Source organism: Engystomops pustulosus, chromosome 3 (genome assembly GCF_040894005.1).
Source record: "Engystomops pustulosus chromosome 3, aEngPut4.maternal, whole genome shotgun sequence".
Lineage (NCBI taxonomy): Eukaryota > Metazoa > Chordata > Amphibia > Anura > Leptodactylidae > Engystomops > Engystomops pustulosus.
In genome coordinates this window covers 76,849,418-76,866,530 of record NC_092413.1, presented here as the reverse complement: position 1 = coordinate 76,866,530, position 17,113 = coordinate 76,849,418, and the positions used below count along the sequence as shown (strand labels likewise).

General features: G+C 44.3%; 1 protein-coding gene across 4 annotated transcripts in view; it reads right to left on the bottom strand.

Moving 5' to 3' along the window:
* The window catches only part of KMO (kynurenine 3-monooxygenase), a 191,393-nt gene that overhangs the window by 155,150 nt on the left and 19,130 nt on the right, over positions 1–17,113 (bottom strand). For 2 of the 4 annotated variants that reach the window (XM_072141154.1, XM_072141156.1), the window contains exon 1: positions 10,524–10,669. The exons of the other annotated variants lie outside the window; for them this stretch is intronic. In XM_072141154.1, coding sequence (XP_071997255.1) covers positions 10,524–10,574 — 51 coding nt within the window. In that variant the 5' untranslated portion in view covers positions 10,575–10,669. Of the gene's footprint in view, positions 1–10,523; positions 10,670–17,113 lie in introns of those variants that run through there. 4 annotated transcript variants of the gene reach the window in all.

Genomic DNA, 17,113 nt, shown 5'->3' with positions numbered 1-17,113 from the left:
TATAGATCCCCAAAAATTATGTACCAGAAAAGTGCATCTCATAGGGTTAACAAACGTCTTAAGAGTGCTTTTTCATACTTTGAGGTGCAAAGCTTCCATAATGTTTTTTTTTTTACAAGTCTTGCTATTATTTCAGACTCTTCAGTCATTTGAAAGTTGAGCAGGTCGTTCTAAATACAGATTTTGGTGATTTAAAAAATTGAAAAATGGCACCCAAATTCTGAGCCTCATAACATTTTAATAAAATATGTGGAATCTTAAAAAAAACATGCCAACATAAAGCAGTAGAGAATTTCGAACTTTGAAAATAAAGAATGTTTCCAAATTTTTGCCAAATTTCATTTCAAGTGTCTTTTTTCAACCGTAGAAACTATGAAACTATGAAACTAAACACAAACTATATCATCCAAATTTTTAAACTACCGTAATTTGAAGCACAATATGTCAGAAGCTATAACCACTTATAGTGACACAGGGCAGATTTTAAAAATGTGACCACATCCTAGAGGCCAAAATAGGCTGAGTCCTGAAGGGGTTAATGTATGAATTGACTAGACAAAGGCTGGGATGGAATCCTTGTGAGCTGCTCCAACAGATAGTAGTGACAGAGTTAGTTAGAGACCTGATGAAAGGTGTCCTTTAATGAACTTTCACTCCTTGTAGCTTATGTCAGCTCATGCCCGCCCCTATCCATAGAGATATATGGCGCACAACATGTCCTATTTTTTTCCAGGGTACGGAGCGGTACGGTGCCGAACATGTATATATGTGTCAGCCTTATATGTAGCCTAATACTGATACGCCCACCCATCCATTGCTGCTGCACCTGATACAGTATTGGTTTCAATGCGTGATAGGCATTGTGGTTTCATAGAGATGCTATCCTGGATTGTCTTAATTATAATAATAAAGATGCTTTCATTAGTTGTATCAGTTTTTTTATTCTAATATTTAACTTTTGTAATGCAACTGAAGGTAAAAATGATACAAAGATGATGATTTGAAGATAAAAAAAAGAAGCAATGTAATGTAAGTACAGTAATGTGAGATGCACATTAACACTCCATCAGCATGGGTTTATGAGAGATCTGTTCTATGAGGAGTTAAAGGAAGAAGACAGCAGAAGACAAGATTCTCAAATATACTCAGGATAACAAAATAATTCACTGTTATTAACAAAAATACAGCATTTCACAGATATAATTCCAACCTGTCTTTATCAGTCCTGGTGTATCAATTTTCAGTTGCCCCGGGATCTGATCGTAAATCAAAAGTCTAGGGTAGGGAAGAACAGATTGTTCTTTTGTCTGATGCTGCATTGGCCCCTCCCCCCTGCATTCCAAGATGGGCACACATACAGAGACACTTCCTGCCAGCAGGTAAATGTATGAGGAGAATAAATCTACAAGCTACAGACAGATAAGGTCTTTATCCAAGGGAGTGCGGCACAGTATAACTGACATTGTATGTTGTGGCTGAGATAGCAGAGCTGAGAATGTAATTGTGTGGTATATGCATCTCATGGATCTCATCATCTCTGATCTCTCTGTTTCTATGTCAGATACTAGTGAATGTTCAGAAGCTAAATGCAAGTGTGTATAAAAACCTCAACCCTGATTATCTAATCAAAATGTCAGCACACAACATCTCATAACACAGAGGAATCATGAAGTGTCAGCTTAGAAAATCCCGCCCACACTCTGGAAATTTACACTGACCAGCCTGGGGACTGATAGGTGCTAAAACAGCAAAACTGAGTAAAATTGTAAAATAAGGGGTTAAAAATCTTTATTGAGTAAAAGTCACTATGGAATTGAAATTTGAGAATTTTCTTACATGGGCAAACCCTCTAAATTACAGATTTGAACTGGAAAGGACTAGATAAAAGGTTGGTACACATTGAGAATCCTGGGACAAAGCAAGAGATATGTAAAACTTGGTTAACAACTGGCTACTGATATACAGTAAAACCAGTGGGTTGCTGCGGGGGTCACATTGATCCCTCCTTTTTATGTACTGTATTTTTCTGAGTATAAACATACTAAACATCCTTAACAGAGGATTTTGTGAGGGAGCCAGGTAAGTTAAACACACAATTTTATTATATAGCAAATGATTCTAGAAGGCAGAAAAGGCATATTTGCAATGCAGGTGTGATAGGCTTATGCAACCTGTCTTTAGTGAAAATGAGGTCCCTGGTGAAAGGTTCCCTTTACAGAGAACTTGATAGGATCCAGAGTGCTCAGATTGGGAAGATGAGAAAATGCTGATTGTTTCTCAGCAAGAAACTATGTTGGCTAAGCAATGTTTATGTGCTGTGCCCTGCACAAGGCTGGATTTTTTTTAGGAAATGGCATTCAGGCTGGTAGTGAGACTTGCCATTCCCCTTCCCTCCTGTCCACACCTTGTGAAGACACCAGGGGAAACTTGGGTGACTGGGATTGTCATCACTAAGGAAGCATAGAATTTCTGCTGTTATAGCGACAACTGCTTGGCTAGAAAGCCAAAAAGGTGTTTACTTCTGCTGGAGATGGTCTTGGACTATCTAAACTATTTGTTATTAGAGGTGAGGAAACCAATATCTGTTTAGTCAGCGCCCAGATGGGCAGTTGTTTATTTTATGATTTGTTGGATTGAATAAAACTCAACATTTGGATTGCTAACCTTGGAGTCTGTGTCATTGTCAACCACTCAGCAACCCCAGATCCTGAAAATTGGTGGAGGATGCAGGCATTCAGGGGCTGCTAGAGGCATCAACAAGATAACTCCATGCTTAAAGTTAGTGAATGTCCTAAGTAAAGTCTGTTGCTGCCATACAAGACCAGATTCACATTACAGAGAAGCTACTGAAGCATCTGGTGCATTCCAATATGCCAACGGTTTTCTGTTGGAGCAGATGCCCATTATCAAAGCAACTGGAGCTCAGAGATGTAAAGCGGACTATACAACAAGCTTTGTAAAAGATGACCCCACATGATGGTGTAAAGGCCTACCTTACGGTGTTCAAAAGAGTGGTGGAATGAGAAAAAGTGCCAGCTGCTGACTAGGTAGATGTCATTGCCCCAGAAAGCATATTATGACCTCTGCCAGCAGGATGTGAGAGACTATGACAAGCTAAAAGTGGGGGTAACTACTGGTGTCCATGCTGATGAGTTCATTCTTGGTTTTTCTCTATAGACAAACCTGCCAGGTCCCAGATGTATGACCTTATACTCCAGTTCTTCTGCACAGATGGTGGAGAAGATGGTCCTTGACCAGCTTGTTCAAGCCCTTCCTCCGGAATTGCAGCACTGCGTTGGACATGGAGACCCCAAAGATGCAAACCAACTTGTCAGCCTGGTGAAAGGGTCCTAGCGACTGAGACTGAACTCTGTGATTTCCCTACAGCTCAATCACCTCCCATATGGAGGCCATCCCATGGTAAGACTTCCATTTATTGGAAATGGGGGGTAAGAGCACAGAAAAAGAGGTTAAGAGTTTTTTTCCCATGCAGCCCACTATCCCCAAAGGGAATTTCTGCTGTAGACACCAGGACTAGTACAGTGCTGGAGATTCCATGAGCGGGGACATATCGATGCCCATAGCCTCTAACCTCTGAGCTGAAGCAGTATGATTTTGTTTGACATCACTTGTTGTTCGCGGAGCCTCTATGTGCTGCAGCACTGAGACTAGAGATTGAACCTCAGGTCTGCAATATTGTGGTGAATGATTAGCTTTACTTGATTCCGGTTGCCTGGTAATTTTGATTCATGCCAGCTTGATATCTGGGGACTTTATTTTGGAAAAGCATATCAGTGTGCTTTGCATGCATGGGGTTTCCAAGGACTACCCCAGTATTAAAATACAGTATTTTTTGGACTATAAGGCGCACCAGAGTATAAGGCGCACCATCAATAAATGCCTGCTAAAACGTCTGGGTTCATATATAAGGCGCACCGGAGTATAAGGCGCACCTGATTACAAGGATGAATGACTAGCAGGTGGCAGACCTGTGCACAGTTCAAGGCAGCTGTTGTCTGTAAGCACAGTTCATATATAAGGCGCACTGGACTATAAGGCGCACCTTTGATTTTCTGAGAAAATCAAAGGATTTTTAGTGCACCTTATAGTCCGAAAAATATGGTAGACTATAGTAGAAAAGGTCTTTTATGATGTGGGTATTTGTTCTGGAAGTTGTAGAAATGCTCTCCTACCCCAAAAATGCCTGATGAATGTGACACTTGTCTTTTACAGTTCCTAGCTGGAGAGGAAGATGATACTCCTTCCCCAGCTCCCAGAGGGTAACAGAGGATCAGCACTGAAGATGATAGAAGCCACTGCTGAGGAGGATGACTGGGTGCAGCTTGTCTGACACCTGGGCTCTGCTGGGAGTGTCATTTTGATGCTGGGGTGTGGGAGAGAAGCAGGGTGGAGCTTGTAGGAGGCTTATATGTAACCAAATTTAAGACCATATTGCAACAGTCATGACGGCTGTAAAAGAGGCCCAAAGTTGAATTTACAATGCTTATGCTAGAATCAGAGAATTATAGATAGAGTCGTTATTTTGGTGCACATGTTGGAGAGTAAGTTCACACACAGCACTCAACTTCAAACCTCCTGGAGGACCATGCATCTGGTATCATATTTCCACCCAATTGGCTTGAGTTAGGTGTGATTGACGGGTCTAAAAGTGAGTGTTCTAATCCAATTTTCCTGATACCAAAGCCCAATGGGACTTGCAGGTTCTATAATTATTTCAGAAAATGTTTAAAAATGTCAAAGTTTGATACTTATCCAAGAGTAGGGGAGTGCATAGAGAAGATGGGCAATGCAAGTTACATAACCACACTGGATCTCAAAAAAGTTTACTGGCAAATATCTTTGTCTGAGGATATCTTTGACTGGCTGATAAAATACATTTTCAAATAAAATTGTGCTGAAAATCTTAGCTTATAGTCGAGTATAAAGTGGCGTAACAAGACATGTGTGGGTCCCATTGCAAACTTTTATCTTAGCCCCCTTCCAAAAAATATGGGGGTTAATACATATTTCTACTCTAGATTGCTGCCTTATACATGTGTGTATATATACATATATATATATCGTTGTGTGAGGCCTTGAATCATGTAACCTAAACGGGGAAAGGTGAAGAGAGGGCAGGCGGCGGATGAGGTGGACGAGCAGCAGGCAGCGGCCGGATAGATAGATAGATAGATAGATAGATAGATAGATAGATAGATAGATAGATAGATAAAATGGAAAAAGTTCAAGTCCGCACAGTAAAGTGACTCCTGAGAAGGAGGGGTGCAATGCCTCCAAGGATTTCGGCTTGATCCTGGTTTGTAGTCAACGAATGAAAAAGGCAGACAGCACTCCAAGGTTCAAATCAACCGTGAGTGATTTTTATTGAAACGGGTAGCGACGTTTCGGTGTTAGACACCTTTTTCAAGCAATTTGACAAGTGAACCACACAGGGTATATAAAGGAAACATGGTGTGCAATGCAGATAAGGGGGGTGTCCTTAAAGTGCAAGTGCAGTTGAGATCATAAACATACATTGTTATTTCATCATAAAATTCATATACAATAAAGTGCATGAAGTAATACAAATGTATATAAACATCTCCATATGTTATACATACAATAATAAAGTGCATCATAGTTAGAACAAAGTGCAAGTGTTGTGCTACTGAGTGTACATAAAAGGGTTAAAATTACCCAGTTTACTTGTGGGAGAGATCACCCGGTGTGGAAGTGTTGATTTCACCTATGATTGGATATCCGCGCCAAGATCACACTGCACGTGCGCCAAAAAAGGAGCACATGCGCAGAAGTAACTATGGACACGCCAAAAAGTGGCTCATATGTATTAATGTTTGGCAAGTGGCAAACAAAAAATGTTTACAATGTTACAAAATGTTTACAAATATTTTGTTAACAAAAATGTAAAGAATTGAATAAAAAAATATATAAATAAAGAAATATGAATGAACAACAGAATGTCCGTGACAATGTTTGAGGAGTACTTGTATTGAGAGTGAGGCAGTCTGTACAACTGGCACGTTTATTTCAACCACATTCTATTATGGAGTCTTATCCAGGTGATTTTGCTGACGGGTTTACCTACACAGATGAAGACCGGGACAGAATCATACATGGGCTACAGGGGGATGCTGCCTTCCTCAGCAAACCAAGAGATGCCGAACTCAAACGTAAATATGAATCATTATCCAAAAGGATGCTTACCTTACAACTCCACATGATTACTCTAGGGGAATATTACAAGGCACAGCGAATTCCGAGAGGTATTAGGTCTAATGTACAACGCAACTTATTTTCGAACAATCCTAATTTCTGCTTGAAATTCGCCCATGTCTCCAACAAATATGGACTTGATCTATTGTTATTAAATATCGAAAACCTTCAACAAGAAATAATCAAAATCCAAGAAAAAATTTTGGTGACTGAAACAGCATTAAAGGAAATACTCCCAGCAGATGACCAAACAAATTTCTTTGAGAGATGCAAGGATTCAACAACACAATTGAGGAAAGATTTAGAACAGACAAAAAGACAGAAATGGCTTCGCGATGAGGAAGATTATCGCACTGGTCAGGTCTACAACTGGCAAGGACACTCTGGTCGAGGCAATGAGATGCCTACTAAAGATCCAGGAAACAAGAAAAGGCGCAGATCTCCGAAAAAGTCCACCACTCCTGCTTTTTTAGATTCCACACAGACTCGGGAAGGAGAAAACGCACAAGGCGGGGAGGCAGAAGACACTTCAAGTGGCGAAAAGCACCAGAACGCTACGTCACAAGGGGACAATCTCAAGGATGGCGAGAAAGAAACCATAGTGGTAAATATTTCCAGCAAAACATTGTCTGCTGTAGAAATGTCAGTTTTATCTAAAGGTTTATCTTTTAGTCCAGGTTCACAACCGGACTGGTTTCAAATAGAATTAGACCTGTGTAGATTGTACCGTACTCTGAAGTTGAAATACATGTTTTCTAAGAATATAGATAGAGCACCTGTGTTTACCAGGGCGCTCGATCCTAAACAATTCGATCTGTACAAAAAAAGTACATATATGCCACAAATCGAAAATGCTGTTATTGAGACTTTTAAGAATGCTGTCAACAGGGACATTGCTAGGCTAAGAGGCAACTATACGGGGCAGTTACGACACCCCAACATGACCACAGAAAAAATTTCCGCCTTGTTTCGGCTTGCCCATGACGGTGACATCACTATAAAGCCCGCAGACAAGGGTGGTGCGGTCGTCGTCATGGACACACAGAAATATTTGGCGGAAATTCGCAGACAATTAATGGACACTGCAGTATACAAAAAAGTCACCATTGATCCTAAATTTCAATTAGCCAAACAAATCTCCAGAAAAAATGTACCAATACTTACAGGTAGAGGACACAATCACTCCAGTGTTATACGTCATTGGAGTCACCGCCAGGAAGACCTATTGTCTCCAGCAGTGACTCCATTGCATCACGCAAAGCCACCTTTTTGGATAAGTTCTTATGTCAGTTTGCACTCTCTAGTGACTCATACATCCGGGACACTTCAGACTTTTTGACCAAGTTGGACAACATCGACATAAACACATACAATTCACCATGGTTAGTTTCATTGGATGTAGTAACTCTCTACACATCGATTGATCACCATAGGGGCTTACAGGCTATTGAGCGGACATTAGAGAGATCTGAATACTACCCAAAGGAGAGACTTCTAGGGTTGGAACTTTTAAAACTTACAATATACTTTACAATAACTACTTCCTTTTTGGGAGTGACTTCTATGTACAGCTATGAGCCACTTTTTGGCGTGTCCATAGTTACTTCTGCGCATGTGCTCCTTTTTTGGCGCACGTGCAGTGTGATCTTGGCGCGGATATCCAATCATAGGTGAAATCAACATTTCCACACCAGGTGATCTCTCCCACAAGTATACTGGGTAATTTTAACCCTTTTATGTACACTCAGTAGCACAACACTTGCACTTTGTTCTAACTATAAGGCACTTTATTATTGTATGTATAACATATGGAGATGTTTATATACATTTGTATTACTTTATGCACTTTATTGTATATGAATTTTATGATGAAATAACAATGTATGTTTATGATCTCAACTCCACTTGCACTTTAAGGACACACCCCCTTATCTGCATGCATTGCACACCATGTTTCCTTTATATACCCTGTGTGGTTCACTTGTCAAATTGCTTGAAAAAGGTGTCCAACACCTAAACGTCGCTACCCATTTCAATAAAAATCACTCACGTTTGATTTGAACCTTGGAGTGCTGCCTGCCTTTTCCATTCGTGGATAAAGAGATAGATAGATCTCTTCCTTTCAGTGATAATACTCACCTATAGCAGCACTACGGCTCTGTTTGTATATAGGTAGTTGTCTAACCGCTAGGGCTTTTTTCCACTAGTGGGGGAGTCATTCGCAGTGCCCTTGGTAGGGGATGGATACATTTCCACTAAGGACCTGCATATACTCCATACGAACTTAGGATCTGCCCATCACTGGGTAGTACCTGAGGCTTGTAACCCACATACTTTGGTGTTATTTTCTATAGTCTCTTTGACATGTCTAGGTAGCCCACATTCTGTGGTTAGCAAGTTACTAGCCTGGTACTATGATTACGGTACCGCTTTCACACAGAACATTTCTAACTATGACTCACGTTTTGGTATGCCGCAACATAATGTTATTGTCACACTCTTCTATAGTCTGCCACAAGGATAGCTACTAGGAGAACAAGTAGTGATCGGATTATTCTATGCCAATCAGGCTTTTTCTATGCTTTATGAGAACTATTGGCTGTGTTGGCACATACCCTTTTCCAAGATGGCGTCTCCTAATGCCGTTATGCTTGTGCGCATGCGCGACATGCGCATTACAGCATCTGCTCTCCTTGACTTTTCACAGACATGCACAGTAGCGCCTTGAAGACGCGAATGGCGTCCATGTGTTTGACTATACCTATACAGGTGAACCATTAGAGCACTTTCTTTATACTATATGCAATTTTTATGTAATGATTATACGATCGATTATGAGAAATACCGCTGCACTAAGGTGAATTTACTTATACATTTGATCACAACAGAATATGCACTGTATTATATGTATATGCTGATCACTTATGTTTGTTTACTAATATTATGATGTCATCACTATGTGACTATAAATATCTCTCTATAACATGACACAATTGGCTTGACAAAGGCCCGGAAACAGCCGAAACGTCGCACGAGGTGGAATAAAACCAAATTTGTTTTCACTATATGGAGTGCTGCCGTTTTTCATCTTTATACTTCGTGGACTCTGAATGGTGAGAGTGCAGGATAGCACCCATAGATCAATTTTTTCAAAGTGACTGTGCTGCTATTTTTTTGAATTTTAGATAGATAGATAGATAGAAAACATATAGATTAGGTAGATGGATGATAAAAGAAAGATGAGTGGATAGATACATATATTAGATAGAGAGAGATAGATCGCTGGATATAGCTGATAAAAATGCTTTACTACTAAAAACCTACTTTTAGGTTCTGCGGCTGCGGTTCCATGTTTTCTGACTGCTATAACTCAATGCAGGGTAGGAAAGGAAGAAGATGGCTTCTGGCAGAATCCATAAGTGCAGAAGGAGAAAGAGAGACAGCACAGGGCCTGACAGGATCAATCTTCTAATGGAACCAGCTTTAACATGCTGCTGAATATTGCATCTTTATGCCAGCATTCAACTGGCATATTAAAAAAGCTATTAAAGAAGAAATAAAATCTCTCCCCCACAGGAGTACAATGGAAGAAGACCCTTTTAGGTTGGGGGCCCTAGGCATTTGCCCATATTTGTATGCGCTCTTGTCAACCCTGGTGTGGATGGATGTAGCAAAGGTGTGTGTGTGCGGATGTATGTATGTAGCAGAGCTGTGAGAGTAGATGAATGTAACAGAGATTTCCAAGTGGCTAGATGTAGCTGTCTGAATTAATCGATGTAGCAGGGTTGTCTGAATGAATTAATGTAGCAGGGCTGTGTGTGTATCCAGCAGTGCTGTATTTGAGTGTAAGCATCAGGAAATTAGTAACAGACTGAAAAATCATGCTTTCTTTGCGGACATGCATCGGACACGATTGTATGACTAAAAAAATAAATAAAACTCTGTGTTGGTTATTAGATTACCAGTCGATATATGAATATAAGAAAGTTAGCTTTTATCATTCCAACCTATCGCCATCCAAACCCAGAAAAAGATTACCGGTAAATGTATTGATCATAGAAAAAATATTTTTCATGATGACTTTGATTAAAATACATAAATTATGCCATTTTATTATTGCCCTGTTATTATATCAATGTAAAATGCTCCATGTGGTAGTCTAGATATATAAAAGATGCCTGTATATTTTTATATGAAGCAGTTTTCTTACACACAAAAAAGTAAAGCAGAAACAAAAGAAAATCCAATTATGATGTACAATTAATTTTTAGTTCTGATTGTTTACTTACTAATCCCCCGCCAACAATGGAAACTGTGCTCTGATGTGCAGGTTTTTCCATGATTTTCTGTGCAAAGAGTTAGCTGTGGGCTTTAAAGAGGAATAACTTTAGATTAAAGTCAGGCACTTTGCGATCATGGTTAAAAGAATGACAGAACTGCTGACACATCTGAGAGTAAAGTCTATATTTACTTGTTAGGACATACAAAGAAAAATAAGCTAATGTTTAATATAAGGTTAAGACCTTTGCCATTTATGTGTGGGGCATGGTATCTCACATCAGGAGCTTCCCTCTTAAAGAAGACCTGTTCCACAGTACTAAAACATATCATTCGTGCTAATATTAAAACAGTAGTCATAGAGTGAGCCATAACATTATTCAACTGTGAGTTTAATATCCATTGTGGAAAAATATTCCCACGGGGTATTCCCACGAAGACAAGTTTCTTATATGTACTCAGGATAGCAAAATAACACATTCTTTAATTCACTGTTATTAACAAAAATACAGCATTTCCAACCTGTCTCTATCAGTCTTGGTGTACACAATTTCTGACGTTAGAGTCGGGAAACCATCTTGGATTCCTGTGTGATGCCGTGCAGCTGAGAATTCTGTCTCTCTCTGCTCTGTGCCTGTAGCTCCCCTGAAGTCCAGCATGGAGCTCACAGACACTCACTGATTCACTTCCTGCCAGCACCACATTGTGAGGAAAGAGAAGCCGCAAGCTACAAACTACAAGCAGATAAGTGATCCAGGAGAAGGGGGAGGCAGGCACATATCTCTGTCTGTCATCATAGTATATAATTCCATCAAGTCCAACCTTTAAGAATTAAATGAATGTTTTTTCCCCATAACCTGTGATATTTTTTCTCTCCAGAGAGTCATCCAAGCCTCTCTTGAACATGTACATAGAGTCTGCCATAACAACCTACAGCGGCAGAGAGATTTACAGTCTCACTGCTCTTACAGTAAAGAACCTTTGTCTATGTTGATAGTAGAAATGCCTCGTCTCTAGGTGTAGATGATGCTCCCTTGTCCTGGTCACAGGCCTAGGTATAAAAAGATCTTTCGAGAGATCTTTGTTCTGCTCGTTCAGGTATTTGAACATTGTAATGAGGTCTCCCCAGTCGTCTTTTTTCTAAACTGAATAATCCCATATTTTGTAATCTGTCATTGTATTCTAGTCCCCCCATTCCTCTCATAATCTTGGTTCCTTGTTTTTATACACTGGTGTCCCAAACTGAACATAATATTCCATGTGTGGTCGGACTAGTGATATGTAGAAGGGCAAAACTATGTCCTTATCATGAGAATCTATTCCTCTCATGATACATCTCATAATTGTATAGAACATAATTGTACTTTGTTTCCATGGCCCAAGTGTATAACTGTCACGGGTGGTCCCGCGATCCATATCGCGGATCGCGGGGTCACCCGTGCCTCTCGCTCCCCGCCTGCGCGCCGCAAGCGCAACTTACGAGTCCAGTCCTGGCCTCTTCGGTTCCGGCTGCCGCTGCTCCTCCATCCTCGGTCGTGTGCGTGCGTCCCCGGCTCCTAGGGCGCGCGCGCACCAACTTCTGCAGATTTAAAGGGCCAGCGCGCCGCTAATTGGCGCTGGCCATTTCAGGTAAACTATTTATTCCTGCCTCTTCCTGTGATCCCTGCTGGATCTTTGTGCCCTGTGCCTTGGAGAAAGTGCCTTGGCCAAACTGCTTTGCGGCGGGCTCTGGTGAAAACCGGGTATCACTTAGACTCCGGTCCCAGGTTGTGGCTTGTGTCATCGTCCGCAGTGGTCCAGAGGATCCACAACCTCGAACCTTGACAGTAAGATCCGCCCATGGATCCCGCCGAGGTTCCGCTTCCCACTCGGCCGACTCTGGCTACCATCGTGGTCCAGCAATGCCGGGTGATTGCCGCCCAACATGAACAACTGGAACAGGTTACCGCCATGCTGCAGCAACTGCTAGCCAACCAGCAACAACAACAGGTTCCTGTGGCTGCTCCCGTGGCTCCCACTACACCAGTTAGTCTTCCCGCCGTTAAACCCAGGCTACGCTTGTCTATGCCCAGCAAGTATGACAGTGATCCTAAGATGTGCAGGAGCTTTATAACCCAGTGCTCCCTGCACATAGAATTCATGCCATCCCAATTCATCACTGAGCGTTCCAAGGTGGCATTCTTCATCAGCCTCCTCTCCGGGAAAGCCCTGGCCTGGGCTACCCCACTTTGGGACAGAGACGACCCGGTCACGGCAAATCTGACGGCATTTCTGGCAGAGTTCCGGTCTGTCTTTGAAGAACCAGCACGGGCCTCTTCTGCTGAGACGGCACTGTTGAATCTACGCCAGGGGAACTCTTCCGTGGGAGAGTATGCCATCCAGTTTCGTACTCTGGCTTTGGAACTCTCCTGGAATGATGAGGCCCTGTCCGCAGCTTTTAAGAAGGGGCTCTCCTCTCACGTTAAGGACGCTCTGGCCGCCCGGGATTTGCCGCCTACCCTGAATGCTCTCATTACCTTGGCCACCCGTATTGATGTGCGTTTTAGGGAGCGCGTCGAGGAGTTACGTCTTGAACAACCCCAAGTCCGCCCACGACGTCTTATCTGCCTGGCACCTACTTTCCACAGGCCGCTCCAGCCTCCTGTAGCACCATCTGCCGAGGAACCTATGGAGGTGGACAGGGCCAGGCTCTCTTCTCAGGAACGCAATAGAAGATGTCAGGGTAACCTCTGCCTGTATTGTGCCAGCCCTGAGCACTTCCTTGGGACTTGTCCCATCCGTCCCCAGCGTCCGGGAAACGCCAGCACCTAGGGTTCTTGGGAGAAGCGTCCCTAGGTGCAAGTAAAGCTTCTCCACGCCTGATGATTCCTGTTCTTCTCTGTGTTGGTACCCGCACCCAGATCCAAGTCTCAGCTTTCTTGGACTCCGGTTCTGCAGGGAACACATCCCCGTGGTTCGTCTAGAAAAGACTTTGGTCATCTCCTCTGTCAGTGGCCAAATCCTCTCCGACCCGGTCCAGTACTGCACCAAGCCTCTGTCCATGCAAGTCGGTGTGCTACACAGGGAGAGTTTGTCTTTTTATGTACTTCCGCGCTCCACCTCCTCCATCCTGTTGGGCCTACCATGGTTGCAGCTCCACGCACCCGTTCTTGACTGGAAGTCGGGGGAGATCCTTCAGTGGGGACCTAATTGTCTGTCTCGCTGTGTGAAGATGTCTCTTCCAGTACCAGTCCCGGCTTCAGCTGTGGCTCCCAAGGCCCTGGAGGGTCTTCCTGTTTGCTATCAGGACTTTTCTGACGTCTTCTCAAAGAATCAAGCCGAGACATTGCCACCTCACCATCCTTACGATTGTCCTGTGGATCTGCTGCCGGGTACCTCTCCTCCGCGGGGTCGTGTGTACCCGCTATCAGTACCTGAAACAGCGGCCATGTCTGACTATATCAAGGAAAACCTGCAAAAAGGATTCATTTGTAAGTCCTCTTCTCCGGCTGGTGCAGGTTTTTTCTTCGTGACCAAGAAAGACGGGTCACTCCGTCCGTGCATTGACTACCGCGGACTTAACAAGATCACACTTAAGAACCGCTATCCATTGCCACTGATCACGGAATTTTTGACCGTCTTCATGGAGCCAAGATTTTCTCCAAATTGGATCTTTGAGGGGCCTACAATCTCATTCGTATCCGCCAGGGAGATGAGTGGAAGACCGCCTTTAATACCCGTGATGGTCACTTCGAGTACCTGGTAATGCCGTTTGGACTTTGTAACGCACCGGCCGTCTTCCAGGAATTCGTTAAAGACATTTTTAGAGACTTACTTTATGTCTGTGTTGTGGTCTATTTGGATGATATCCTGGTTTTCTCTCCGGACCTTGAGACCCACCAAGTTCATGTACGGCAAGTCCTCAGTCGTTTAAAGGCCAATCGCCTCTATGCCAAACTAGAAAAGTGTCTATTCCATCAGCAGAGTATCCCGTTTCTTGGCTATATAATCTCTGACAGAGGCCTCCAGATGGATCCTGCAAAGTTGTCTGTGGTTCTTCAGTGGCCCCGTCCAGTAGGACTACGCGCTATACAGCGGTTTCTAGGCTTTGCGAATTACTACCGGCAGTTCATCCCACACTTCTCCTCGCTGGTATCCCCTATTGTGGCGCTCACCAAGAAGGGTGCTAACCCTCGACTCTGGCCTTCGTCTGCTGAGGCGGCCTTCACGAACTTAAAGTCCAAGTTCGCTTCAGCCCCAGTACTGGTACGTCCTGACACAGAGAAGCCTTTCCATCTGGAAGTAGATGCATCCTCGGTGGGGGCCGGTGCAGTGCTCACGCAGAAGGGTTCCAAAGGCCGAACTGTCACCTGGGGATTTTTCTCCAAGAGTTTCCCCTCCGCTGAGAGGAATTATTCCATAGGAGATCGTGAACTGTTGGCGATTAAGCTTGCCTTAGAAGAGTGGCGTTACCTCCTGGAGGGAGCTCGGTTTCTGGTCAGCATTTATACGGACCACAAGAACCTTCTCTACCTCCAATCTGCTCAGCGACTAAATCCACGTCAAGCCCGCTGGTCACTCTTCTTCGCCCGGTTCGATTTCCTCATTCATTTCCGCCCTGTCGAGAAGAACATCAAGGCTGATGCCCTTTCTCGTGCCTCGGATGTCATTGGGGAAGAACCAGCTCCTCGTCATGTCATCTCTCCTGACCAACTTGTACTGGCCGCGCCCGTGGATCTTCGTCTATTACCTCCTGGCTAGACATATGTACGACCTGCACTACGAAGGAGAATTCTGTCTTGGGGACATTGCTCTCGTGTGGCTGGACATCCTGGGGTGCAGCGTTCTATTGCCCCCATTACCCGATTCTACTGGTGGCCAGACCTGGCCAAGGATGTTTGGGATTTTGTGGGTGCCTGTGCTTCCTGTGCCCGGAATAAGCCATCACGTCTTAAGCCTGCTGGTCTTCTTCTGCCATTGCCGATACCCAGCTGTCCGTAGACTCATATTGCTATGGATTTCATCACGGATTTACCGTCTTCTTCAGGCAATACCGTCATCTGGGTGGTGACTGACCGTTTCTCTAAAATGGCCCATTTTATCCCTCTGCCAGGTTTGCCAACTGCTCCATGTCTTGCCAACCAGTTCTTCCGCCACATCTTTCGACTCCATGGACTTCCACAACACATCGTCTCTGACCGTGGGGTTAAGTTTGTCTCGAAATTTTGGCATTCTCTCTGCAACCAACTACAAGTGAAATTGGACTTCTCTTCCTCCTATCATCCCCAGTCTAATGGGCAGGTGGAGAGAGTTAACCAGAACTTGGGCTGTTATCTACGCCATTTTGTTTCTGCCCGTCAGGACGATTGATCCACTCTGTTACCTTGGGCGGAGTTCTCCTACAACTTCTTGGACTCTGCATCCGCTGGGCTCTGCTCCATTTTTTGTTAATTTTTTGTTAATTCCATCCTCGCCCTCCTCTACCTCTGCCCACGTCGTCGGATGTTCCTGCTGTTGAGTAGGTGGTACAGGACCTGAAGACCATCTGGGAGCAGACCCGCATTTCCTTAAATCAGGCTTCAATTTGAACAAAGTCCCAAGCCGAAAAAAGATGCAGGCCTCCTCCCGTCTTCTCTCCTGGTGACAAGGTCTGGCTGTCTGCCAAATACGTCCGGCTTAAGATTCCTGGCTACAAGCTTGGTCCGCGCTTCCTGGGTCCCTTCGAGGTGATGCATCGCATCAATCCAGTCTCATATAAGCTGCGCCTTCCTCCCAATATGCGCATCCTGAACTCCTTCCATGTCTCCCTGCTCAAGCCTGTCATCTTGAACCGCTTTTCCCGACAGCTGTCTCCTCCTGCTCCTGTGGCCGACTCCTCTGACATCTATGAGGTAAAGGAGATCCTTGATACTAAGACGGTGAGGGGTAAGCGGTTCTTCTTGGTTGACTGGAAGGGGTTCGGGCCAGAGGAGAGATCCTGGGAGCCCGAGGACAATATCCTGGACCAGGACCTCCTGCAGAGATGCCTCCGGCCCAGGAGAAAGGGGAGGCCGAAGGGGGGGGGTACTGTCACGGGTGGTCTCGCGACCCATGTCGCGGGTCGCGGGCTCACCCCTGCCTTCTGTCCCCCGCCAGCGCGCCGCAAGCGCCACTTACGTGCCCCGGCTCCTGGCGCGTCTGCTTCGGCTCCGGCTGCTGCTGCTCTGTCCTCCTCAGTTGTGTGCGCGCGTCCCCGACACCTAGGGCGCGTGCGCGGCAGCTTCTGCAAATTTAAATGGCCAGCGTGCCGCTAATTGGTGCTGGCCTTTCCCCCGTAATCTATTTACCCTGCCTCTTCCTGTTACCCTTGCTGGATCTTTGTGCCTTGCACCCTAGTTAAAGCTGTATTTGATGCCTTGTGCTGTTATTGAGATTTCCTGTTGTGACCCTGGTTCCGTTTCTGACTTCGCTCCTTTGCCATCTGCCCTGACCTGTTGCTATGACTCTGACTCCGATCCTGTGCTGCCTGTCCTGACCTCCTGCCTGTCCCCGACTACGAGATTGCCTGCCGTTTCTTTACCTCGACCTTGGGTGACATTGCGGTCAAGTCACGCCTGTGGAACGACCTGGTTGTACCACGCCG